The 26,466-nt window shown below is 48.4% G+C and overlaps 1 protein-coding gene across 5 annotated transcripts in view; it reads right to left on the bottom strand.

Moving 5' to 3' along the window:
* The window catches only part of ADGRL3 (adhesion G protein-coupled receptor L3), a 359,836-nt gene that overhangs the window by 25,267 nt on the left and 308,103 nt on the right, over positions 1–26,466 (bottom strand). For all 5 annotated transcript variants that reach the window (XM_085310378.1, XM_085310354.1, XM_085310370.1 and 2 more), the window contains 5 exons: positions 26,264–26,330; positions 25,221–25,312; positions 11,169–11,337; positions 8,720–8,845; positions 6,031–6,127 (listed from right to left, as the gene is read on the bottom strand). In XM_085310378.1, the coding sequence (XP_085166504.1) occupies positions 6,031–6,127; positions 8,720–8,845; positions 11,169–11,337; positions 25,221–25,312; positions 26,264–26,330 (551 nt within the window). The remainder of the gene's footprint in view (positions 1–6,030; positions 6,128–8,719; positions 8,846–11,168; positions 11,338–25,220; positions 25,313–26,263; positions 26,331–26,466) is intronic.

A 26,466-nucleotide genomic window follows, 5' to 3' on the forward strand; every position in this document is an offset into this window, starting at 1 on the left:
AAAAAAAAAAAAAAGCAGCAAGTTCAGGCAATTGCTTGTCCAAAAAGATGCTGTGTTTCCTTGCCCGACAGTAGTAAATAGGTAACGTTCACCTGTTGCCCTTCCGTGGATTTAAACAAGCCACCCATGGCTGAGGAAGTGGGATTTTCCCACTGGCAGAGGGTGGTCTCCGCGGTGGCCACGGAGGCTGCAGCCCCTGTGGGGCCATGCCGGGTTCCTCCTCAGAAACCCTCCGCACCCGTCGCTCCCCTCCAGAACACCCTGAGCGTCGCCGAGCGCAAAGCAGCTAAGCTTTACGAGGTTTAGGTAACCAAAGACGCCGTTTTGGTCCCCGTGAGGACACACAGAACAGAAACAGAGAAAATATTTATTCTCTAATAAATTTAAGTTGCCAGAAGAGCTGTCGGGTAAGAGCTGTCCAGAGAGCCTGCTCTCATCAGCTGATGGCGCCCTCTGAATATCCTGTTGAGATGAGTAGAGGAGTTCACACCTCTCCCAGAGCTCCGCTGTTCGTTTCGAAATGCAACATAAATCTGACTGCCGTGCTGGCCACGTAAACGCATCACGGAGAGAACGAGCATCTCCAGAAAGACCCGCACAGGACAACAGCATCGCTCCTCTGCTCCAAATTTCRCCCTCAGTGCCGCACTGCCTAGGAAGTGGCCATACACCTACTGTCCCTGGAGACGTCTATGCCGAAACGTCTTCATCTAGCAACTGAGACGTGTCCAGCAGGTCCAGCCACCACTAGCAGCAGAGGTACGTGAAGGTGGGAACGGCACGGCATGATTTCTTGGAGCTGCCTCACAGCCAGGCTCAACTTCCCCCTGTTACATGTGCATCACAGTTGCATGCAAGCTCTCATGTTGCTTCTCCCAAACCCAAGGACCGGAGACCTCATTTCAGGACAAGACCAGGGACCACTGCGGTGGGCATGTCTACACCGTGGAGACTGCAGCTGGCAAGAGCAGCCCCAGAACAGCTTGGACCCAGCAGCCTCTGGGTACCACCTGGCCGCYGGGGCTGCGGTAGGGCCCCGGTGGTCTTCTACTGAATGGAGAATTTCACGCTCGCCACGGTTTCTGAAAAGCTGCTTTCTACAAACTCAGGATAATATGGCCACCTGAAGATAATTTAAAACTTCACTCGCCCTCCCCAAAACACACACAGTCGTCCCTGCTGAGTTAACAGCACAGATACRGTTTCAGCGCGGAAATCACGGCTTAATTATATTTTGGGGAGGGTGGGAGGAATTTGATGGGAGATTTCATTTAGGAAACAGTCAGGTCTCAGTTGGGTTAGAAATCAGGATATTAATGTTCTTCATTTTAATTTTCCTCTCTGACTCAGATTCCCACTGTTTGAATTTGAGCTCAATTTGTTCTGTTCATTATGAAGAAATCCACATGAATTTGACATTAAACTGATTATCTCTGAGAACAGTAGCAATAATTTCCCTTTTTCCTGTGTACGTTTCAGATTAGGTCTTTGTGGCTGACATAAAGACGCAGAGGAGAAATAATGAAGCAAGGCGAAATCAAGTATTTTTTCTGGAGCGCTGCTCAGAAGCAGGGACGTCCAATGACATTTATCCATTTGGGAAGCCAAAGCAAGGATATCTGCCTTGACCCTTCCCAGTCCAGCGTGCTGGCATGGGAATAAACAGGGGGCGAACCCAGCTMGGAAGAACTACCTGAGGAGCTAATACTGGGGAGCTTGGGGCTTCATGAGGATTATTTGGGGAGGTTTCTGGCGTTCGCATTCACCCTGCACCTGCGGTTTGCTAGTGAGTGCACGTGCCTGCGCATCCTYGTGAAAAGCCTCTTAGGGCTGCAAGGAAAAAAAAAAGTCGTATTTAAGACCCCCCCCCGAGCGGTGAGATGTTTGCCTGCATTGCCGGAGCTCCTGGGCCCCAATCCTGCACCAGCATCARGGTCCTGAAGGCACCAAGAGGCATTATTGGCCATGAGCAGCCTCRCCTGCGTCCTGCACCCATTCCTCTGTCCAGGGCACCCTTTTAAGTTCAGCCTGGGGCACACAGTCCTCGCCTGGGGTACATCTCCGAGATGGGGCTTGGGCTGCAGCCTCGTCTCCAGCCTGGTGTCTGAGCCCATTATTTCCCCAAAGAGAAGATCCATTAAGATATGGTAAACGTTTGCCTCCCATTAATATATATTACCCCTTATTTGTTAACTTGCATGGACACACACAGCTCCATCCATGCATTTTCCTGTAGCAAAACAGTACTTGATATCAGTGATAAACTGCATTTTTTTTTGTTTCTTAGTAACTTCCGCAAAACAAGGGATAGTTGCTTCTTTAGCAGATAACTTCCACCTTTCCTTTACAAAAGGACCTCAAATCCCCCAACTTGAAAACCTCAGCRTGCCCAATGCATGAACCTAACACCGATGGAAACCCTGCATCCTGCGCTCCCTCTATACCCTCTACTTCTCAGCCCTCAAGGAAACAATTCAAGGCCCCTGCGCGGCTCCACCGTTATTTTTGCAACGTGGCGAGGCTCTGAGCCAAGCACAGCCCCGCAGKCTCGGCTCAGGCGTCGCGAACTCTGCACCGAAGGCGGCAACGTAGACACGGGAAACCCAAGCCAGCTGGACGGCCCGGCACTTGCGTCCCAGCTGCGTTAGTTCCTAGCCAGGCAAGGGCTATAACAAAACGCAGGCTCGGGGACTTTACAAACACGCTATCCCACAGTGAATTACAGCCTAGTCGTGCCTAAATTAAACACGGGCCAGCACGTACCGAGTCACACGTGAGCAACGGCAAGGCAGGAATGCAGAAAACCCAGCAGACAACATTAAAAGAATCAGGAGCATGGGGAGATGTGCTTCCCATGCGGAGATGGGCGCTATGGACAAGCTAGAGGGTCTTTGAGATCAGGGCCTCAAAGCAGCAGGTCAAGTGCAAATTTTCAAGGCCGGGACAAGAAATATCGAGCGCAGGTTAGATGTGAAATGGATGATGGAAAGTCCAGCCAGACCTGGCGGGGAAAATAGGGGCACGTTGGTGGAATTGAGGTGCAAGGAGTAGGAAAYCACTGGGACCTGCAAAGAGTACGTGTCCACGGAGGTGTACTCTTCATCTGAAGGTAGATGAGGAAMTATTTGGCCTGTTTCTGTCCCCTTCATCCTAACTGACAGTGATATAACAATGCAAAACCCACATCGCTACTAAGCGGTGATAAGCAAGGGGAAACAAGGCTGGAAACAGTTTGGCCTTTAGGAAATATCTGAAATGATCAGGTAGGGCCTGGGAGGAAAGAGTGGGCGTGCTTTTCACTTCAGAGCACGTTACATCAGGTAAGTATGGGGTCAGTAYGCCTTAAATTCCTGATGGGATAAATGAGAATATAAACAGGCAGGAGATGCTATGGTCAGCTACTCTGGGGAACAGTAGATCAAAGAGGAGCTGGAGCCGAAAAAGATGGAAGAAACATCCTATCTGCAAGTCAGAAGAAGAAAACAGTTACATGTCTAAAAGCAGGATGCGTTAATACAGGCACGATATTCCAGACTGATGCCCAGGAGGTTCACGGAAGAAGGGGAGAAGGGGATGGGATGGTAGAGCAGATGGAGAACTGCTGCGGATCATAATACAGGAATATGGAAAACGAGAACAAATTTGCCTGGGATGTTAGAAGCAACAAGGTACTGCAAGAACTGTGAATGTGACCGGTGGGTAAAACATGGCTTAAATGAAGGAGGAACCCGGGTGGAGGACGTCCTTCTTCTTTCTGCTTTCACAACAGAAGCGTGGCAAGTCAGGACATGGAGAGAYGGCATCGAGCAAGGAGCCGGAAGACGGGAGAGGTGGGAGAAGAGATCGTCGTCGTCTTCTTACTATTTCCGAAAGGCGGCTGCTGCCTGAAGGCTCGGGAAAAAATACCAGTACCACAAAGAATACCACGAAGCAACGTTCAACACGAATACTTTTTTATAAAAGGTGTCTAGTATTCAGCTGAAGTGTTGCCAGAATGGAAGTCACTCYCTTAACCACCGGATGGATGTGTTAGTCGATAAGTGTCTCTGGTAAGTGGGCAACCATTAACGAATTTACAAAGCGGCTGGGAGGGCTGAAGAGGGACTTCTGAAAGGGTACGCGAGCCTCCTGTGTGTCAACCTCGGGCAGGGAAAGACGCTAAACACACAATTCCAGGCTTGTAGTTTACTCCCCTGGGCTTTCCCTGCGCATTTTTAAATAAAACATTAATGAAATGGCTCCTTTAAAGTTTGATATATAGTAAAATATTAAGAGGAAGACAAGAACTGTGAAAATTGYGTTGCCCCACTGGTCTGCTCAGACTGCAACCATCTCTGGAGAGACTTAAGAAACAACTCAGGCTTTATGCAAAGCCCTAAGACCATGATTGTTTCTTTTCAGCTGGAATAAACAGGATAACGYGTGAAGTATCTGGAGCCCCATGCAGCTGGATCCCTGTTGACGCCCGCTGTATTTTCCCAGSCTACATGAGCACCTGCTGCTTTGGAGCTGCTAACTCCCCAAGAAATGTTTGAGCCTCCATTTTGCAGATGCTTCCGTCCACCGGAAAAGCAAATAACAAATATTGTACCTGCTGGTATGGAAGGGGTGGAGGTAGACTATTATAGCTCCAGTTATTCAAGCCACCAAAGCGTCCCACCTAGAAGCACTGGCACGGCCTTTCTTCCACCAACGAGCACCTCTCTGGTTTTGATGCAAAGGTGGAGAGAGATGCAAGGGCAATGCACACGGATAAATCAAACGGAGGCATTTGCAGTTAAAAGCATCCTATAGCCTTCTTTATCAATGAACCTTCAGGGCAAAATTAAACGATCAACGCACGAAAGCCACCGGAGCAGGTTGCGGGATGAGAGAATACCTCCACCTTAGCTACCCTGCTTTCCCCTTTGCGCTGATGTGAGCAACACGTATACTGACTCGGAGAACCGAATCCAACGTCCTCAGCTCCCCAGCACTCAATACTAACCGCGGATGCAAAATCCTTCCAGCCTACCCTCAGATTGTCATGCAGGCAAAAGACCCAATAAAATCAGTGTGAAATCTGTCTGAGAAAAGGCTGGATATGGACCAAAGCCCCAATTCACCTCTTGATGAGTTTTGCGGTCAAGACTCCCGAGACGGGAAACACCTTTGACTTTCCCTGACACGAGGGAAGAGCTGGGCACGCTAAGCCAAGCCCCGTCCCCTCTTGATGCCACCGCGGAGCGGGTAGATACAGAAACTAGCTGCCAAGTCCTGCTTTCTCAAGACAAGTCATAAAGGAATTATGCGAGAGGTAAAAGAAACTGGTGTCTTTGAGGCTAAGGGCCTCAAGGCTAAGGGCATATATATATACATATGTATATGTATGTATATGTATATATTTAAAGCCGTTCAGCTTTCATCCTGAGCCAGGCACCACGTTTTCTTTGGCTTGACTCTATTTCTGCACGTTTCCGATAGCCTCTCCTCTGCAGACGGCTATCGAGCTCACGTTAGCCAGGCGCACCAACTAGGTACTTGCACCAGCGGAGACAATTCTGCTCCAAACACGCGGGCTTTCTCACGTACGGCTACCTTCGGCAATTTATTCTTTGCTTCCACAAAGCGGCCGGAATTGCTATATACCCAGGGCAATGGAAAACGGCCCGTTTTCGCCGGCCACAACGAGGCCTGACCCCTCGCGAGCTTACGGCACCAGCGGTTCCCGGTGGGAAGGTGGAGGTTTCTTTCCATTTTTTTTTTTAGTTTTTTTTTTTTTTACTGGGGAGAGGGGGTGGTTCCTAACTTCCCTCCAGGGATGACAGCTCTTGAAAATGCATGTGTAAAAACAAAGAAAAGAAAAAAGGAAACAACCGCCACAACCCCTCCTCCCGGTTAATACCGTAACGTTTTGGAAGTGAGAGCGTAAAAGTCCAGTGCCGTTTGGGGAAGGGGAGGGGAGAGGGGGGGAAAAAAGGGGGGCAACACATTTTAAACTCCTTAAAGCCGCCACGAGAGTTAGAGAGAGGAAAAATAGTTTATAATTACCTCTGTTGAGTGAAGCTGAACTGTTTATATCTCCAGTAATAAAGGAAGACTCGGACTGCTTTCGAACTGTGTCATTCCACATCCTACGAATCCGGCTCTGAAGAGGGATTGAACCACAGCAGGTAATGAATTTTTTTTAGCAGCGGCAGATAGGTTTCTTTCTGCCTCACTAGAGGCGGCTACTGGCACGTCTGGCTCACCAAGGGACTCGTTTCTACCCAGCTGTGGGCGAGCAGTCRCTGTTTCCTTATAACCCGCCTCGTGCCAACCAGACGCTGCCTTCGCCGAGGCGAATGCCTACTGCGAGTAAGAGGTGCGTAATAGGATTGCTCGCATTGCTTGCATCTTAATTAGAAGCAAACAAACAAACCAACAACAGCAGAAATTATATATGGGGAAAACCCCATGCCCGTGCAAGCTACACATTCACCAATACAGCCTCAAATAAYGGAAAAATGACCTACGCGCAGAAGCACGCACGCTTCCCGTATGCCCTCAGACAGCTTGCGTCTATTTTTGTAAAGCGTAACAGAAGAGCTGGTCRGTGTCTTGGAGTCCCTGGATGAACAGGAGTTTCCTATAGCTACTATCCGTCTTGGGGAATCTCAGTTAAAAAAAAAACAACAGCAAATAAATGACTTCTAGTCTTCTCCTGAAAAATGCGTGATGGTTTTGCCATCTGCACACAGCTTTTGCTTTTAGGGAAACAGAGTCCCGAACGTGCTGGCCTTCTCTTTTGTTTCTCAGAGATGCTGTGGAGTATTTATCGCTGCGGTTTTTACACCACTMCTTCGCTCTCCTCCCCAGCTCCACCTCGCAAAAACTCGACAGCTGTACCCATCTCGGGAGCAGCTCAGCTGCCGTCCCTGTGCCGACACGGCTGGGGAYTCCCAAATCCGGGGGAATCCCAAGCCCTCCTACTCTACTCGTTAATTATGCATTAATGGCATCTYCTAATCATGCACCTGCCCTTTGTAAGTGGAACCATGGTGTAATATGTGACTCAGGCACTCTGATATCAATTATTTTGCACCTGGGTATTTCGTCCATCGCACTCGTCTGACGTGATCCAGTGTGGCTTAATCGTTCTGTTTCCTAAGCGCTTTTCAGGCAAAACAGGATCTAATGAGTTTCCCTCCTCTTGGACTTTGCTATTAAAAAGTTTGGGATAAGATGCTCTCACCACCTTGGGTCTCCACTCATTCTCCATCACACGTGAGGCTTCTGCTGCCTACACCAGGGCCCAGGTCCTTCCAAGGACAAGCTGCCCGTAGACAAGGTGACCTGCCTCAGTACCTCAAACCTCAGCCTACCGTGATGGGACCGCTGCCACGAGAGCTGGCTGACCCTCAAAAGGGCACGTTTTCTCGGGCTGAGGCTACCGAGAAGGACCACCTGTTAAAGCCACATCTTCTTGGCAAGGAGGGCACCTAACTGCTAGCTGAGYGGCACAAACCCAATGGATTTCAAACCAGTCACCCAAATATTGCTGAATACAGTAAGTTTGGGACAGAAAGCATTTGGGGATTGATGCGACATTTAACAGCCTCCTGGGAAGGACTCCCTATTCTATACCTATTCGCCCTACATAACATCTAGACCTTGGTAAATGCCAAAGTGGAACTCTTGGATGACATCTTGGAAACCGCAGAAAATAAATAACAATTTGCTCCGAGACATAAATCGCAAATTATTTTTTCCTGGGAGGTTATAAACTGTTATATGTTGTGTGTCTTTCATAATTTAATAGTTAAACTGTCAAGTATAATTACTTCCATTAGTAATACTGAATAAATTTGTGTTTGGTTTCTATTGATTAAGTAGTAAGCTTCTTCATTTTATATGAACTGTTCTTCCATAAATCTGTGTCTGTACATATAAGTCAGCCTGAAAWTTGTGAAGTGCACAACACTAACAAAAATTGGATTTTTGGATGACCAACGCATAACAAATTCAGTAACTTCCTAAGAGAATCTGACCCCCCCCCCCGGCTTCTCTTAGGAGATGTATAAAGTGAAGAAAATCGAGTGAAGCAAGGAATTGATCAAACCAGGGAATGTCAGAAAGTGAGCCCTTTCTTGGCAGAGGCGACTGCAAGACTCTGTAGTCTTTTTTTAGCAAGAAAAATAGTTGGTTGTTACGGTATCATTACTGTACACGGCAAGAGCGGTGACAACAACCTTCAGCACGTGTCAAGGACATGCCAGGCGGCTTTTGCAGGGCATGGAAGAGAGCTCACAAAACACTCCCAGCTCCCGATCCCCCTGGAGACTGCTCAGGTCCTGAGCGTCCTCCTGCCTCGCGAAGGCAAAATTTGGGCTTTTTATTCCCACCACTATTAGGTATGAGGTTCTTGGAGGGATGCTAACTGCCACGACCACCCAASGGAAAGAACCATGGTGGCTTCAGTTAGGGGAGGAAGGGAAGTCCTTGCGGTGGCACAAGGAATAGCGCTAGAGCAGCTCCTTTGCCTCCTGCCAGCCTCGCTGTGCCTTTGAGGACAAGGCACGGAGAGGCCACCACCAACCAAAGGTCTACTTCCACTTTCATTTTTCAGCTCAACCATCAGGCTTAAGAGCAGRCCGCTGTACTGAGCGCACCTCACCCCAGCCCCAAAAGCCACGTTGCCATCAAGGGGCTCGGTGAGGAGGCACGAAGCCCTTGGGCCCGGAGAAGAAACCCGAGTTACCTGTGAGCCTGTGGAGTATCTTCCAGGTGTCCGTGACCCCGAGGTTTTTCCTGAGCCGATGGAGCTCTCTGTACTTTTCCCGCTACAGCAATGCGTGCGCAGGCATTTCCCGTACTCCTTACGGACCTGAGCCAACAAAACGGGAACGGCCGTTAGCCGGCAGGTCTTCCTCCAGCARTCACGTTTCACACGGGCAATTGCTGTCAAACCGGGCCAGCTCCTCGCCTGGATTAAAGCTGTGCCACCACGCCGGCGTCATAGGAGCCACGCGTCCTTGGTGCCAGGTGAAGCTCTGGCCAAGTTTGAGGGCTGAGCACATCAGATTTTCGACAATAATACCCGGAAACCACACGGGGCAAGACTGAAAGTGCACGGACTAGATCGGAAAGGCAAACACAGGTCACATCGCCCACCCGTGGAAAAAAGCAAAAAGAAACCTCAAAACCATACATGCGTGCCCCAAACCCCCCATAGAGGTTACTCAGAGCRCACAGTGCTCAGTTAGCTGTGAAATCTCCCTACACTGACTATGAGCAATTCAAAACTCAGTGAAACAACCGTTTAAATAGCAAATTACAGCTTTTTCATTAGGCTTTTCCTTAAGCACTTGAGACAACCATAATACCACGAGTGCCCAATATGCTCGAATGCCTAATCAATCCTTTGCTGAGAGAAAATAATTCAATTGCTTTAATTAGCCACCCACTGCTTCCTCTCTGCAGCTTTTTGCTGATTTTCTAGTCCGTGATAGATAGGAAGGGAAAGGATTTTTTTTTTTCCTCCCTCAAATGATTCTTCTCTCAGCTTTCGGGTCAGAAGATACATCCACCCCCACGGCCAGGTACTGGCCTGTTGTCTCCCTTCCTCTACACCACCATCCATCAGGAGCAATTTCAGAGTAAACAGGGATGGTCTAAGCGTAGAAACTGGCTTGAGGCAGATGAGYGCGTGGTCGTTCCAGGCAAACCGAGCCCTCCAAGTGCCGGCAAGGATACGGTGCCCCTCCGGCATGCTGCGGTGGGAGCCGACCATTCGCGACATGCATCGGACTGGGCTGCGCGGGAGGTAGGGAGGGYGGCCCCGAAATTCAGCCTGCTCGTGAGAAGGGGGCACCTGGATGCCTAATGGACATTCTGGAGCACGTTCAGCTAAAACTAAAGCTTTTTAGTCTATTAGGATGAATAAATTTAAGGCAAAAATGAGAAGGAGCAAAGCTCTGATCCCAGAAAGTCTCCCTTYGGGCTCAAGGGTGCCTTGCTATGATATATTTTACTTATGATCTTTTAGGGCAGATCTCACTTTCCAGCTGCGCCCATAGGAAAATTCCCACTAACGTGAGAAGCACTGGAGAAAGCCCTGGGCTTTTTGATGGAGAACAGACCTGAGCAAGACCCTAGCTTTGCCCAGTGGGCCATTTCACCAAAAACCTAATGGACCTAATGGACATTTTGGAGCATGTTCAGCTAAAACTAAACCTAATGGACCTAATGGACATTTTGGAGCATGTTCATCGCTCTTCCACAGAGACTGGGACCTAGTTGTCCACATGTAAATTCTTCCCTACATAAAGGCAATAAACTGGCCTCCAAAACCAAGATGCACACCAAAAGCCAGCAGCAGACATGCACAGAGTTCGAGAGTGCTGCACCACTGATTTTTAGTGGAGAATAAAATGGTTATTAAAAATATTTATTACTGATTGTCAGCAGCTGTAAGTTTGATCTACACAGACACACACAGATTTTTTTTTTCTTTTTTTAATCAGAGTTTCCCCAAGTTACTCTGCTCTTACCTTGCAAATGTTAATTGGGTCATACTTCAACTTGCACCACAAAACATTTACTGCGCTCGTTTTGAGGAAGATTTCCAAAAGCACAAATTGGGATTAAAAGATGCGAAGGCCAATGAATTGTTGCAAAATTTTGGTCCCCCGGGTCTTAGAAAAGGGAGGGAAGCAGCCCCTGCTACACACCATACCCAGCCCATACTGCCACGGGAAGAGGGAATTCTTGGCCAGCTTTCCTGGTCGGTAAATGAGGATGTGAAGGATCCTGCTCCGAAGGCTCAGCCACACAAACAGCCTCCACGCTGCCCGTGGAAGCACACCGGTGTCAGGCTGGCGTAAGGGAAAGGAGGACGCGGCCGGCAGCAGATGAAGCCCCTTTCCAGGGGTTCCCGCTCCGCTCTGGATCGCGAGCTGCCTTTCGCAGAGCCTCCGACACGCTCGGCGCCGGGACCCCGACCGCTCAAACGCCGCCACGCGGCTCCGTTATCCCCTCGTTGCACCRCATCCCTCCGCTTTCCCGGCTAAATACCACCCTTAGGAGGTGCGCGGAGACAAATCCGCTCCACGGGGACTCAGCGCGCACCGATAACGTGACGCTGCAGCTGTCTGGCGACAAAACACCCCGTTACCGCCACTCTCGCTGCCAGGAACCGTCTGTCTTACCTTTTTCTGGAGGACACAATGGAAAATGAATATAAACATTCCCTGCAGAGAATTGAATATGGTGAAGAGATAGGCCATGATGACTGTGCTTTCATTAATATACATGAGTCCAAAAGCCCAGGTCAGTCCTAGTAGGCAGAGTAGGGCTATCGCACCTATAACCCAGGACCTGTCAGGAGAAACAAAACAGAGAGAGAGAGGCGTTGGTCCTTCATCTGCGACAGCACGCACACGTCTACAAGCAAGGGCGACTTGGGCCGTAGCTTTAGCAGTCTCAGATTGAGCCGTTGGGATTTTTGCCTTGAACCGGATGCCGTTTGCAAGTCTTCGAGCTCGAGGAAATACGCGGCCAGGGAAATGTTATGAGCGTGGACGTTTATCGTAACCCAAGAGTACCTGTCCCCACAGTATTCTCGTTTCTTTCTTTAATGCAAAAGCAGTGCAAATGTAAATGATATGGAGATGCTGCTTCTCAAATGGCAGGAGAAAGAAAACAAACCAGCCAAAACAACAAAGCTAAAAGCCACTTTGCCAGCGTCCACCGCTTTCACTGGGGCAGAAGTGCCAGCTGGACTAGTATCTTTGAGCTTAACACCAAGACACATTTAATGCTGCGCTTTAGCTAGTCGCCCATATGCCCACAAGCTAGCTAAACCCCAGCAAGCAGGTGKGCAAGCCCTGCCTGCTTGCCAGCTCAGCTCCGCGCAAGGAAGCTCCCTGCAGCGCTGCTTTGTGCTTCTTCCACCCAGTGTGTGTGTGTGTGTGGGGGGGGGGGGGGAAATACATACATATGATGTGCTCACACACCAGATTTGCTCAAACTATAGCTGCCGCCACACTTTTGCCCTGGGAAACTGCGGCGCAGTCCTTCTTCGCAGCTGTCACCAAGCTACGACTGCTGCTGGCTCCAGCCCAGGAGGGAAGCAGGAGCCGGGATGCAGTCAGTGCTTGCTCCCAGGTGTTTTTCCAGGATGAGATGAAGCATGCTGAGCATGATGGAGAGGGACGAGAGATGAGGTCGTGCTTCAAACCATCCCACTAGCTTCCTGTTTGCCAGATCACCTAACAACGCTCAAGGAATTGCTGCTGCACAGGGRAGAGGATCGAGTTCCCCCTGGTAACCAAAGACCTTGACTTTCTTCTGCCTTCTCCTAGCATAAATCAGCCCTAACACCATAGAAATGAATACAAGGATGCCAGCATAGCCATCGGTCACCCCCCTCTTCGCTCCTCTTTCTCACCCCTTTGGCTCCCCAAAGCCCTGAGGATTCCTCGTCCGCCCCCCGAAGCACCCTGGGGTGCTGCTCCCCACCCTGCGCAGCACAAGGTGACTTCAGCCTTGAAGAAACTTAGCCCGGATCTGGGCTTCCACCTGCTGAGCAGAGCAGGGGGCAGTGGAGAGGAAGACGATGAGGAAGGGGCTTAGGGGGGAAACCCAGCCGTCCACGGCTCGGGCTGGCAGTCCCTGCTACCGAGGCTCCGCGGCGCCTCTGCCTCCTTTTGCTTTCAGCGGGGCTTGTCACAAGCAGAAGCACGCTGTTGTCATATTTATGTTCTGCATTGTTTTTCTTTTTCCTTAAATATTAGAGAGAAAATACAGCATTATACCTTCCACTGAAGCTTATAAGATAGGTATTATTTAACCACGCGATCGAAAGAGCTCCCTAAGGTATCCGCTTATTTAGGCACTTCTTTAAAAATCACTATTATGCATCTAGCAGACCAGAACAGCTCCTTTGAAGCATTTCCAGTCAATCCTACTAATAAATATTTAGCACTATGCAAATTGAAATTGCACTCTCAAAATCCTTCTGAAAGGTAGCCACCAGATGAAGTTGACAGCTTTAGCTGCTTGGTACGTTTTTCTCCCCAAGATTCCACCATCAGTGAGAACACATTATGATCTTAATTGCACACCAGTTTTTAAAAATACAAATCAATGGGTTTTTTTTTTTCTTAAAGAAACCCCCAACACAAAGTGGAAACCACTTTTCTCCTGCCCCCCGCCTTTTTCTCTACGGTTGAAAGGCTCCTGCATTTAAAGAGTCTTTTGAAAACGGTCCACAGGATATTGGAAAACTATTTTGCTCTGAATTGCAGCCAATTCTTGAACCCGATTACAGAGCCTTCGGCTGCAGAGGAGTCAAAGGGTTGTTTTAACAACGAGGGAAATGCGCTGCCTTCACTGATGGGAAGGGATCTTTGGGGGAGAAGACCCTCATCATGCAAACCGGACGTGATACGACATCGGGTTGCAGCGAGCAGGCCTGGAGATAAAGAGGGAGYGGAGCTTCCTTCGAAGAGCTCCCCTCCCTACCCCGCAGGAGAAAACGAACCAAAGCGTGAAAGAGAAGATGGGGATGAGACTGGAAGAACGAACACGAAGGACTCTTCACCAGAAGAACAAACTGAAAGTCTACGGCGAAGCTGATTCGCTCCCGCTTTGTGCTGCTGTGCTTTATTTTTTGGTTGCAGGACAAAAAGCACAGATGCTCTGAGGCATGTCATTTCTAGGCATTTTTGGCTTTCTTCATTTTTTTTGGGGGGGGGAGGGGTTTGGTTTGCGATTTTTGCTTTGTTCTTTGTACAGACTTGCTATTGTTTTTTTTTTTTCCACAGTCTTTCTTTTCGGTGATGCAATTTGACAGCAATAAAGAAGCAAAACCATCGTCGAAAACTGTAAAGGAAGGACAGTTGGGTATTCCAATCTCTACATTTCCTAGGCACTGCAGAGGGTTTTGCTTGGGCTGCTCCCATCAACCAGAACRGGAATCACCACACATACACCTTTCTGAAAGTCTACTTTTCCATTGCATTAGCTGCAAAGCACGCTCAGCGACAGAGCGCAGCGCGCCAGAGGGTTGCTCTTGGTAAAACAAGTCTGTACCACGCATCATCACTTAGGTAACGTTCACCTTGAATTCAAGTAACGTCCAATCAAGGAATATAAAGCAGATACGGTGACAAAATTGGTTGGCAATACACAGGCAGCACATTTACGCTGCACGTTAGCTGTATGCCTGGCCATTTGCCTGCACAGTTTGCTCTTCTGCCTCAAATGCGAATGACAGAAGCTTTAATGATTTTTCAATATTGATCTGACAGCCAGTTCATGGGACCACACTGATAAATGCAATTTATCAGCCATTCAGGTCATTCTTACTTGATGAAGGGTCTGTTATCCTCATAGCTAAAGAATGCGTAGACATAAAGACAAGAACACCAACATTAGAAATATAACGACAGAGTGAACATCGCTTGCGGCTAGGCCCTCTCCCTTCTCCCACCCGCCGTCACCGCAACCAAAAGTAGGCCCACAACCCCCGTGGGGTGCCCCCGCTACACCCCAGCCAGGCTGGCTTGCTGCACCACGAATGAAACACCACCGTGCATGCCGGCTTCACYCGCAGAAGCAGGCATCCTTAGCCAAAATCTCCAGCCACCCCTCAAGCTGGCTCCRATGCTGATCGTGCAAAGGGCCCTTGACTTTGAAATCTGCTTTAAAAACAACAAAAATACAGTGCTGTCTTTGGAGGACACTGATGGACTCCAGTGTAGCCACCTTCACGCGCTGAGATGGCAAAACTTTGTTGTTCTTTGTCTGCTATAGAGTATTACGGGAGTCTCCGCTGCTGTTTACTTTTTCAAAATCGCAACTCCCAAGCTGCCTACTTATGAGGGGGGCTGCAGCGTTATCTTCTTTCGAAGATAGCGGCGTTAGGACCTCCTAAAACCCTGGGTGACTGAGGGCATGGGCCCATTTCCTCCCGTTTCCTTGGAAAGGACAAAGAAAGGACTCGGCCAAGCAAGAGTGAAAAGCAACCTGCTGTAGTCGCTTAAAAACGAGCTACGATGGCTTGCACAAATTTCAGCAACTGGGGGGACCCAGGATCATTTGCAGCCGGTTTTCCCAAGGGAATCACCCAGAACCTTGGGGACCAGCTCCGTTCCCAATCCTGCCCATAAGCCTGAGTGACATGCCGTGCACGGGGAGAAGAGGCCACCTCCAGCCTCCCTCTCCTCTCCTCGCATTGCTCTTTTTGCTCTTCCGACTCTATGGGATGGAGGCTGGTTCAAAATGGTCATCTCGCAACGCCGCTGGGAGCAGTCCTGCCTGCTGAAACCTCCTTCAGTCAATACTGGCAAACCAGCAAGCTCTCCACGCCGTTACACAACCCTCTCCTCTTGGAGGGACCCACCACAGCCTGGGCTAGAAAGAAGCACCAGCACAGTCGCAACGTCAAGAATGTGTTAAGCGTAAAGGCAACTTTTGATTGAGAAGGACGCTAAGTATGTCCAACATGAGGCTTTGTTTCACATCCACCCAACAGCTAAAGCCACACAGAGGCAATTTCTATCTTTGTTTGCACATGCCTGAAGCCACGGAGGGGCAGCTTGAGGATCAACAGGAGCAGGATTTAGCCCTTGATGTTCAGCTTGATGTTCAAAGACAGCATCTAACACCGCTGGAAAGACGGGGGAAGCGCAAAGCCCATCCAGCCTGATGGTCCTCTAGCAACGAGCAAGTACATATGCCATGAGCCCAGATCGTGGGGAAAGGTCATCTCCAACACCATGTACGGCTCCCAACCCTACCACGGAGCAATTAAATTAAAGGTAGCCATAAGACAGTCTGGAGCTCCTAGCTGCAATCTGTAGCACTTTTGCCCAGCAACATGGACAGAAGCAGGGCATGAAATCCAATTACTGTGTTCGCAGGCACTCAGGTTTTATGGCAAAGGTTTTACTACTGAAATGTCGGTTGTTATTTCTTATAAAAAGAGAGAATGAGGGAATTTTTTTTACTGCATTTCTGCTATGTAGACCTTCTCAAAGCTTTCCGGTAAGCTGTAATGGCCTTTCTTCAAGCCAAATGAAGGCCCTGTTTTCTCTTTGTGCAGATAAAATGCGCAATCGGTAAACCTGGATTGCCTTCTAGCTTAAGGATATCATTTTACAGCAGCCCAGGAAAGCATTGTCAAAAACACCAGAGGAGTTTCTGTCCCATTTCCAACCCGTTTGGACACAGATGCACCCACTGCCTAAAGAAATTGAGTGCCCCCAAAAATGAGGTGCCTAAACAAAGGAAATTTTCAAAGACATGTACACTCCTCACTCCTAAACACTTTTGTTGGCCTTTACACATTTGGCCAACAAAACTTAGCCTTCTATATCACACATGAAATATGGATCCTTTCTTTTCATTTTACCAACTCAAGTGTTGCCAGAAGCTTAACTTTTGTGCTGGCAACTATTCTGGTCGGAGAAAAATTACCCCAGAAAGTTTGGGGTTTTTTTCCCCCCCTCCCTGGGAAAGCGTGGGAAAACGCAGTGCTGCATTAATACCATGTCATTGTCTGCAATACATAAAAGTCATCACTTAGACAGGAGAAAAGCCTTGGGACTGCGCATATATCCAGCCTTAGCTCACAGGAAAATGTAGCTGCTAACTGGAAAACTGAGATTACATTTACTAGCAGTACAAGCAAACCACAATCAAACACAATGCTTAGGTGAGTATAAATTGTAGGAAAAACAAGCATGACATAGCTTGAGAGGCCAGCTCTAAAATGCTGTCTCCAGAAATAATTTCCTCCTAATCCCTAGCCCTTTTAATTTTAACTAGGCAGCTCTGATCCCTCCGTAGTCAGCAGGAGATTGGCACCTCCAAAGAGCAATCTGTCCCATCCTAGAATAGGTTCACGAGCCTAGGGAGCTTCGTCATTACCCCCAAAAAATTGCTTTCTCTGCTGACGACAGAGGAAGCCTGAGCGATGGCTTAGGTGGGGGCTTTGCTTTCAAATACCTGAAGTCTAAATGCCCGTCTTAAGTGGCTGCTTTCTTCTTTTAGCCTGGGAAATCTCCCTCCACCCCTGATGTTTCTTCACCGCCTAGATGACGGATAGCAGACGGTCTTCCATTCCGTATAAATACCCAATTCATTTTCTAATCTTAAAAAAGCCCCGGCTTTACCTTGGGGCAAAGACTTCTTAAGGTTAATTACACATCATGCAAAACTCTTTCAAAACCTTATTTAAGTGAGATGTCTTTCCATTTCCCAAAGTACTTTCTTCTCAAATTATGAGCCAGGACTGTTCATATCACCTTCCATATTCCTGCGATATTTCCAGACCCATTCATTTTGTTAGAACTGCTAAAATTAGTCACCTCTCCCCTTGTTTAGGTGCTTAAAGAATTCCTAAAGCCATCCACCCATGTTGCCTTCAGCATACCGAAAAGACCCTGAAATCGCTTTGACACTTTGAGGCGTTTCAAAAGCCCAGTARTGTCCCTTTCCGACACGAGGTGACCCAAGTCCCACAGGCTACACTGCCAGCCCCATAGCGGGACACAGACAACCTGCAAGTTGTATTTTGTAGCACTTCCCGCACGCGCGTGGRTTAGCAACGCCCTGGATTACTAAAGCCTTCACTTTTAATAGCATCAAAAATAAGGCAAAAATTTACCTTCATACACGCATCAGTCTTAAAACGCTGCTGGACAGACAGCGTGTACTATCAAAAGCAGCTATTCAACTGTCATTTCAAAATAATAATTTCTCTTTACATTGTGAAAYGGATTTGGTTTTCTTTGATATGTAACAAAGCATAGTTTTCGAGCCACATTTAGCTCCCCCTTTAATAGAAAGCTATATAACTTCAGACGTTATCATTTGGCTCAACCTTKGATGGTTTAATTTTAACTAAGTTTAATTTATCACTTGTCTGACAACACAAAGTATTTTCCCATATTGCTGATATCCCAGAGAGCCTGGGGCTTAGCAAGCACACGGACTTGGCGTTCTGGCCCCAAAATACACGGTTTGGCTAGCAAGCAAAAATGCCAAAAYGAGTGCGCAGCGAACAGCACTTTCAGAAGCTGTTACTGGTGGTGAAACCCAAATAAAAATAGATGGATGAAGTGCACCCTCTAAAACTTTCAGAGAAACCCAAGGAATTCATTTTCATATGCAGCAAATAACGTACAGAGACAGATATTTCCTGCGGGCAAGTACCAGAGAGACGCAAAAAAAATCAAGYGTGCTATTGTGTCTCGCTGCTGCCTGCCAACACAAAGCAGGAGGGATGWTTGCTTTCTTTTCTTGTCTTTTTTTTWATTTTATTTTATTTCCAGGATTAGAAAAGATTGATTTATCGAACTTCTGAAAACCTACAGTAAGTAGTAGGAAAGTCCAGAACTCCCTTCGTAAAACAAATGGGTTCATCGCTAATTAGCGAAGGAACGTCTTCGTGCCGAGAAAAATCAATAGCAAGCAACAGAAGACCGCTTAAAGGATCTGTCTTTGCGTTTCGCGACAAAGTTAGYACGCAAATGGCATGGAGCCAAATCCCTTTCTAACCGCGTTCCTCAGGCTGTTAACATTCGTCATACGGGCTTCCGCGCAATAATTCCCAAGATCTCATTTTTTGGCTATTTGGCMGCTCCGCCGTCTTTGACGGCAAGCCTGCGCCCTCGATTTCTCCCCAGGCTACTGGTGCTCTCGTTTTGGGGCTCTYGTTTTGAAGACAGACTGCCTTCCTCTGGCCCAGCCTCAAAGCATTGCATGCCTTGGCAAGCAACTTCAACAAGCTTGCATGGCCACCACCAGCGGGCAAGCCCCCTTGGGGCCAGACTGCACCTGAAATGAAGAGACAGGAGGTAGTGGCTGGTCCCCTGAAAACCTCTGCAATCATCTCATGAGTTAATAAGGCTTATTTCCAGAAAAAAACATCAGGCTTTGCATCCCTAGGACATCTGGAAAGGTTAGGGTAAGGGAGATCTTCTACGGGTTGAAAGCTGTGGGACTTGTGCCATCAGGTGAAAGACAAGGTTAAAAGCCCTGCAACGGGAAGCTAGCTCGACCTTCCTAAAAGGAGGACCAAAAATGTTTACGCTAGATAGAGATGTAGAAGACCACAGGCAACTTCTGGGTGCCGTTTTCCATTTCATCTTTCCTAAGGAAGAAGAGGGGAGGTTACAGGGCCTCAGCCAGGGGCTACRTTGTCTGAGATGAACCCTCAGAAGCGCCTACAAGCATCACACATCACATCTCCGCAACTTTCCAACCTCAGTGGAGGCCTTCAGGCTTCCAGCAACTGCTCTGAAAATTTTATCAAATAAGGCTGAATTTCCCTCGGCCCTGCGTGAAGCCCGAGCCCAGGGTTTGGGGTGACCTATGCCTGGTTGGGTCTATCGAAGCCCAAACCACCACTCCTTTGCACCTTTACAGCAGCAGGTGCCTAGAAAGCTGTGGCCCGCTTTTGGAGATCGGTTCTTAATTATTGCAATTGGAAAGAGCAATCCTGTTAAGCTCATCTAATTTTCTGTAAGTAATTAATTACCCGCAGAACTGCTTACCCTGTTTATTTCCTTCCTCCTAACTTTGCAACGGCAATGCCACAATTATTCACAACACACTAACGTGTAACTGCGTATCAGATTGTTTCCGCATGATCTAGATTGAGCAAAGCCTTTAGACACATTTGTATTTTACAAATGCTGACAAAATATTTAAAAGGTATGGCCTTTAAAACAATAATCATCATTTACGGTTTCRCAGAAAGACCGTAAGTATTTAATATCTTCCAGGACACTCTCTCAAATCAATAACTAGTGATTGATTTTTTTTTTCCGAAGTTCTGAAAATATAACACCCATCAGCGGAGAGATTGGTGCCTTACGATCACCGTACAACTCTCATGCTGCCATCACAAAAACGATAAACAGGCAAAAATGCAACCCCAAATGGTAAGATATTAACAAAACTGCTCTTTGAAAAAYTCAAGACAGCACCACTGAAAACACACTTTTCCTTTCTCAGCTGAGCCTCTTGAGATGCCAGGCTCACGGGCTGCCCACATTCCCCGGGATCCGATCAGGTTTTCTTGGAGCTGGCGCCATGGGTTGGTTCCTCCTTGAAAGGTGGCCCCGGAGCTGCCATCCCCAGAAGTCGGCGGAGTCCCAAATCGCTGCGTGCAGGGATCTGGCGAGGAGGGACTTTCAGACCCTGCTCTTGAACAGCCCACTCCGGTGGTCTTGCTACTTAAATAGTGTTAATTTTTTTTAAAGAAAAAATTTAACCACCCCCCCACCACCACTCTTTAGGTGCATTACTCTTGCATTTATTTATTTTATTTATGCAAGTCGCCAAGGATCCTCAGCTCCTCCCGGCTTCGCCACGGATTGAGGACGCGGACTGCGCGGCACTCGGCCTCCTGCAGCCGCTGCGCTGCCCAGAGGCGCCCACCCAACGCAACACTCAATTCCAGACCCTTTGGCATCACAAATCGTTTCCAATCAGAGYATCTTAAGATTAAAAAAGAAAAAAAAACATCCTGAAAACAATAGAGTTGACGAAATCTCACCAACAAAATACAAAATAATCCTTACTGTCCCCCCACCTTTACTCATTTGGAAAACAGCGAGAATAAAAGCACAAATTAATCTTCCTGTAGTAAAAGCATACCCACTACAACGCATTTGTCTGTGCCAGTAATGGAAGTGCTTGCTTCTTCAGAAATCTGCCTCGTTCTTCACTGCWCCAAACCCACCGTGTTTGCTTTTTCTGCATTTCAATCAGCTGGGTAAATAAAACTAGATTGGCAAAGCTCTGCCGCTGCCAGCACAACACGGCTGCGTTAAACAAAGGATTTTATTTAAACAGTTCTGCAGATGATTTTTGGAAGTTCTATTTAACCTCTGCTTGCAGCTTTCTAGCCAACTTTTCAGCATTTTCTGCGACTTAAAACCCACAGGACTGAAACAACAAGCTAGTCTGGGGGCTGGAATTAGTCATGTCTCTTTAAATAAAATACATCTGCTAAAGCAAGAAAATGAGCAGATAATCACCTACACCCCTGCAACATATGGGGAGCGCAGGCTGCGGAAGTGGTTTGGGAGGTTTTTCAGAGGCGGCTTCTCGGGTTGGTGCCTAGTGTCATGGTACACCTGACCGTAATTCCCAGAATGACAAAATTTGTCTACAGCCTGTAACTTGCCTCACCCTGCGCCTCCTCCAGACCGGGTCGGGCTCCCTGGAGGAACACAGATTTGGCTTTACRAGGTTTTAGATAGCAAGACCAACTGCCGAGCCTTCGCATTCGGCTCCTTGCTTTTCGCTTGCAGTTGTCACGTTCCCGAGTTTGTTTCGGTAAGCACGCGAGCGAGACGCTCCCGGGAAAAAACAAGAGGAGGAAGGCCTGAGTCTTGCTTAATGGGACAGYTGAGGGTCCAAGAGAAAGGCCCTACCTAGAAGGCAACTGGATGTATTTCTTCATAGGACAATTCTAGCACAAGAAATGCAGCTTCTCATTGCAGAACTAATTCAAGAGAGAGAAGTTAATGACTGAAGACAAGCGAAAGGTATCAGTTGGCTTTAAATCCGAAAYTGAGAACGTGTATCTTTGTACTCATGCGCTAAATCAGTGCATGGCCACCTGGAGCTCCCTCCGTAGCTAGCAGGCCCGGAGGTGGCAGAGTTCATTTTGCCATTGGCAGGGTTCATCTTTTGCGGGCAGGACGGATTTCTGGAGGCTGCAGGGCAGGACATTCCTGGATCATTCACGTTAATGGGATTTCAGCAAGGGTTTTTGCGAATCTGGCCACAATAACCAAAAACGTTCCCTCCCAAGGAACATTTCACGGGAATTTCACTTCTTTGATATAGTCTTTACTCTATTGTTTAAGAAGAAAGGATGGTAGCAGGTTTACACAAGAGGAAAGAAAGCCGCAACAAAAAATACATCAATTAATTTCAGGATTAAACTATCTTCAGGCCCTTAATCAATAGCGCCTCTTTAGAAACTAAAGGAGCTCCCAGCTAAGAGTCTGGATGTTCCTACCGAAACAAAAGAAAAACCAAATTCCTAAGGGGACTTTTGGGTAARTTTCTTCTGAAGTGGACAAGTGTTCCCAGCATGGTCCATCTTCCTCCTCTTYGGAGGAGGTCCCCATGAGTTGTGCTTTCTAAAGAGCATCCAGGTGGCACCAACACAAACCAGACTCCGTCACGGCTAACACAATAACGCAGAAAAGTCAGACAAAARAGAAGTGAGCTGACAAAACCCTCCTCCTCCTGCCTTCTCTTTCATGGGTCTGTAAATGCGCTTGGCAGCAAAGGCCAGCGCGTCACCCTTCCAAAGTAAATAAAATAAAACCTCGTTGCCACATACTGCACCGCAGAAGAATGTCAGGACGTCTGGTTTGGCCACATGCAACGCTAGCAAGCCTCGCCGCAGCAAGGCAGCGGGGGCAGCGGCCAGGAGCAGAAAGCACATGTGGGAACTTCAAAGAAAAGGTTGTATCTTCAAGGAGCAAAAAAGATGACTTCTGCTCTCTGGCAGGAGAATCCAGGTTTCACTCCCTCCCCTCCAGCTGCTGGAGACACGTTAAGGCACCTATGTAACATCAAGTACGGCAGATGTCCAGCCCTATTCACAGAGTCTTTGAAGCTGCTTACAGGACTTGCCTTTTATTAATTAAATAATTGTGCCCCCCACCTAATTTTCCACCGCTTTTGCGTTCAGGATCCATTTCAGTAACCGCAAGGACAGACTGGGAGCCGCGTGGCTCCCGCTGTCGCTCCGTGCRGCGGCGACCTCCGCTCCAAGCAGCCTCCTGATGCACGTCTTTGCAAAGAGCCGCCTGCCGGCAAGGGTGCCACCCGCGCCCCACCGATCGTCCTACCATCTCCACCTCGCAGGCTAGAGATGCAGGAGCCACAGCTGCCCCCAAACCTCACTATTTTAGCTAGAACCAGCTTAACACCAACCTGATATACAAAGAGGATGCCCGCAGCCCTTGGGGGCTTGAGGAAGCATCTGCAAATGCATCGCGGATGACCAACAGCAAGCACAGATTCCTCCTTCGGAAAAGCGCCGGGCGAAGCCGGAGAAGTTAAGGCGGGCGACAGCAGAACAGCTACTTACTCGTCTAATCTCTCGCTGGGTCACCCCCGGGTACCAAACGCTCCCGTACAGGGATGTCAGGTCCCCCCCGCCCCATGCAAGCACAATAATGCTGGGACTGTTGCTGAAGGCCTTGGGAAGTTGATTTTTACAACTTTGCACAGTGCCTACAAATCTTCCAGCCGCACAGCATCTGGTGCAGGCACTGCCCTTTGAATGGCTTTTCTGTTGGTGCAGTAATTAAAGGTATCCCAGGTGACACCTGATCCCTTATCAAGTTCATTAATTTAAGTGGAGTTATTTGGCTCTCTATTTTCTACGCTTCATAATGTATTTCTAACCTTTAAAGTGACATAGGCAAGCAGCAGATTGCAGGGGCGCTTATTAACAGCCTATTAAAATATTTTATGGCCTTTATTTTTACGTTGCCAYAGGGAATCAAGTATTTTGCTGTTGTTGAGCTGGCTTAGGATTTACGCTGCGAGAGCTTCACCACAGCCGAACGCAGAACGGCGCTCGGAAATGAACCGGGAGAACAAACTCCCATTCAGCTGCCTGCGTGCCGTAAAGCTGTCACACGCAGGTCACAGCAAGGGGCCCTCCAAACCCTGGGTTTGGGYCGCTTTTTTAAATAAGATGAGATGCGACACTTGGGAGCCGTGCCGAGAGCCACCAAAGTCAATGCGCACCTTGAGAAAGAGATTTCGGRGTACAGAAAGCAGATAGGATTTTCCTGGTCACCCCTGAAATAACAYGGCATGTGGCTTTTTATTCCAGAACTGTTGTATCACCTCCACAATTTGCAACTGAGCAGGAACAAATGACTTAGGAGGAAGACTATGATGTTAACTAAAAGGTTTCCAGAGGTGAAGGATCCCTCACGTCCCCAGCTAAGGTGGTCACTCGAAGGTGCGCACATTTCTCTGCCAAAGATCTGCACCTTCTCCTCGCTTGAGCGTATGGATATTGAAACAACACATGMTTTTGATTTAGAGACTTAGAGAACTTATTTCTGCGTAAGTATTCATAAATTACAATCAAGCCACTTCTGGAATTTTTCTTCTGATGGACCCAGTAGACRGAGCTCAGGTCCTCCTGAGTTCATGTTATGCTTGTTTCATTTTCTTAAGCTTAAAAAAAAATCACTTGTAATGAAGCAACAGGCTTGGAAGGCTATCAGCAGCATTTCTGAAAGCATTTCAATCGCTTGTGGTTTCAAAACTTCTAATGAAGGCCAATCCGGAATAGACACTCATCTGCCAAAGAACCTATAYAGTATTTTACAATGACGCTAGCTGGTTGCATAAATTCTCAGCATTTTAAACAAAGATACTAGAGAGTATTACAAGCACGTTTATTTAGTAAGTAATTATTATCTCCGCATTGATTATCAAGATTTTTTTTTTTTTTAAACCAAAGACACAACTCCTTCTCCTGGCAACATTGCCACCCTAGCCTGTTTGCAGTGAGGACCTCCCGTCTTTAAATTAAAGCACCACCTGTGAATACCAATAATGACCTTGGTGAGAAATGCCCTGCTATTCAGCGACGGAGAGGAGAAGAACCAACTTCCAGTGGCCTCRTGCAACGCTTGTCCTCTCCGGGTGCGAAGCACTGGTGCTGACAGCCTCCTCCTCCTCCCCAAGTTCATTAGATGGTTTTATTCATTAGCAGGCTCCACATCTTTGCATTTTTGGAGCGAGTAATTAAAGGCAGAGGTACCCGAGCGGACACACGCTGATGGAGGCTACCGCTGCATCAACATAACGAGGCAGCAAGACGCCCCAGCTCAGACCCTAACCAAGCCCAAGGGCAAAACGTGCCTTGCCGGGAGAGCCCGTCCTCTGATGTGGCTGGCCCCCAGGGAACCGTGCTAAAACTAATCGGCTCCCATTAAAACCCTGGTCATTAAACCTGGCGGGGACAGAAACGAGCAGAAACGAAGACGAGCGGCAGCGTGCGGGGCAGCGGTAACGACGCAACAGTTTTGAAACAGGAAATCCCACCACRGCACTGCATGATCTCCAACGAGAGCCAATTTGGTGACACCAAACGCTCCTCAAGGAGCAACAGGGGCTYGAAGAGCCAAAGGCAGAAAGAGGCRGAGGGGAAAGCACAGGAAAAAAAAGAAAAGCTAATCACTTACTTGATATTGTCAAGACATCCGGATTCAGGTTTCAGTATGGCAGTATGATGAAACATTTTATAGAGAGCGATCCCAAGGAAGATCACATTAAGCTGCAACAGGAGATAAAAAAAAAATTAAAGGGGGGTTACGTGACGCAGCACAACGCGACGGCGAGAAAGTCCACCTCTTCCCTGGAACAGACGCGTCGCTCTAGGAAATGAGCCCTCCCTACAGTTTTATAGAGGCCCAAGTGCTGAAAACTGCCAAGCGTTTTATAGGGGCGAGCCGGCTTGTGGCGCGCAGGAACGCCGATGCCCCAGCGGTCACCAAAGCTGCGTGGCTACGCGCCTAAGCCAGCGAGGGCTGGCGCCAGCATCAGCGCTCCAAGCGACGTTACAGAAGAGTAAAAGCAGTTGCCGCAACTGCCCTTGCGGCACCTTTTGCGCAAAGTCCTTCCAAGCGCCCTGCTTAGCCGGCCCCGCTCACGCCAACTGCGGAAGCACCCTCGCTTTCGCTGCGAATTTATCTTCTAAATACRGTGTGACGGGGCAGGTGGGCAGGGAGTTCCTTTCTACTGAAGATGCTTGCTATAGTGTAAAGTTGGGGGGGGCGGGGGGAGGGAATTTGATTTGCTCTGTAAAAGATTTGACTGTGTTTCAACGTCTCAGGGCTAATGAGGCCCCTCAATTCCCAAAGACGAGTCCCCAAAAGCTCCGACCAGTGTTTGAGGTGGAATCAAAAGGGGAAGACCCCGACCCCATGAAAACCCCTCTTCCGGTTTTGCCTTTATTCTCCTTTCCCCCCACCTAGTTTTGCCTTTTTGCATGACCGCTGCAAAGCTTCACTTTGGCTTCCAGAGGAGAGGTGGCACCAAAACAGCGCTGGGCCCTCCTGTCCCGTCCCAGCGGGCCCTCCCGCCCCGTCCCAGCGCCTAATTGCTCGGGCCAGGTGGGGTCGCAGAAGAACACGCCTTCTGCTACTTAATCTCGGCAAACTAGAGCTAAAAGGAGAAAGGGAGAGCCAATTTTTTGTCCTTGACCCGGCCGATTAGGAGCGCTTACCATAATTATCAAGGTGGCCGGTCCTATAAAGCTCCAGATGAAGTAGGTGTCAAGCCGCAGCCAACACCTGCAACGAAACACAGGGGACAGGAGGCGTTCACGGCCGGCGCCCAGCAGAGACGAACGCGCGCGGCGACGCGTCCCGGCGGGCCACGGGAAACAGCCCGCTGCCCCTTCCCCAAAATGCTGATTTACGGGCCCGC

The sequence above is a fragment of the Rhea americana genome, unplaced genomic scaffold (genome assembly GCF_003343005.1).
Source record: "Rhea americana isolate MKP2758 unplaced genomic scaffold, rheAme1 scaffold_107, whole genome shotgun sequence".
Classification (NCBI taxonomy): Eukaryota; Metazoa; Chordata; class Aves; order Rheiformes; family Rheidae; genus Rhea; species Rhea americana.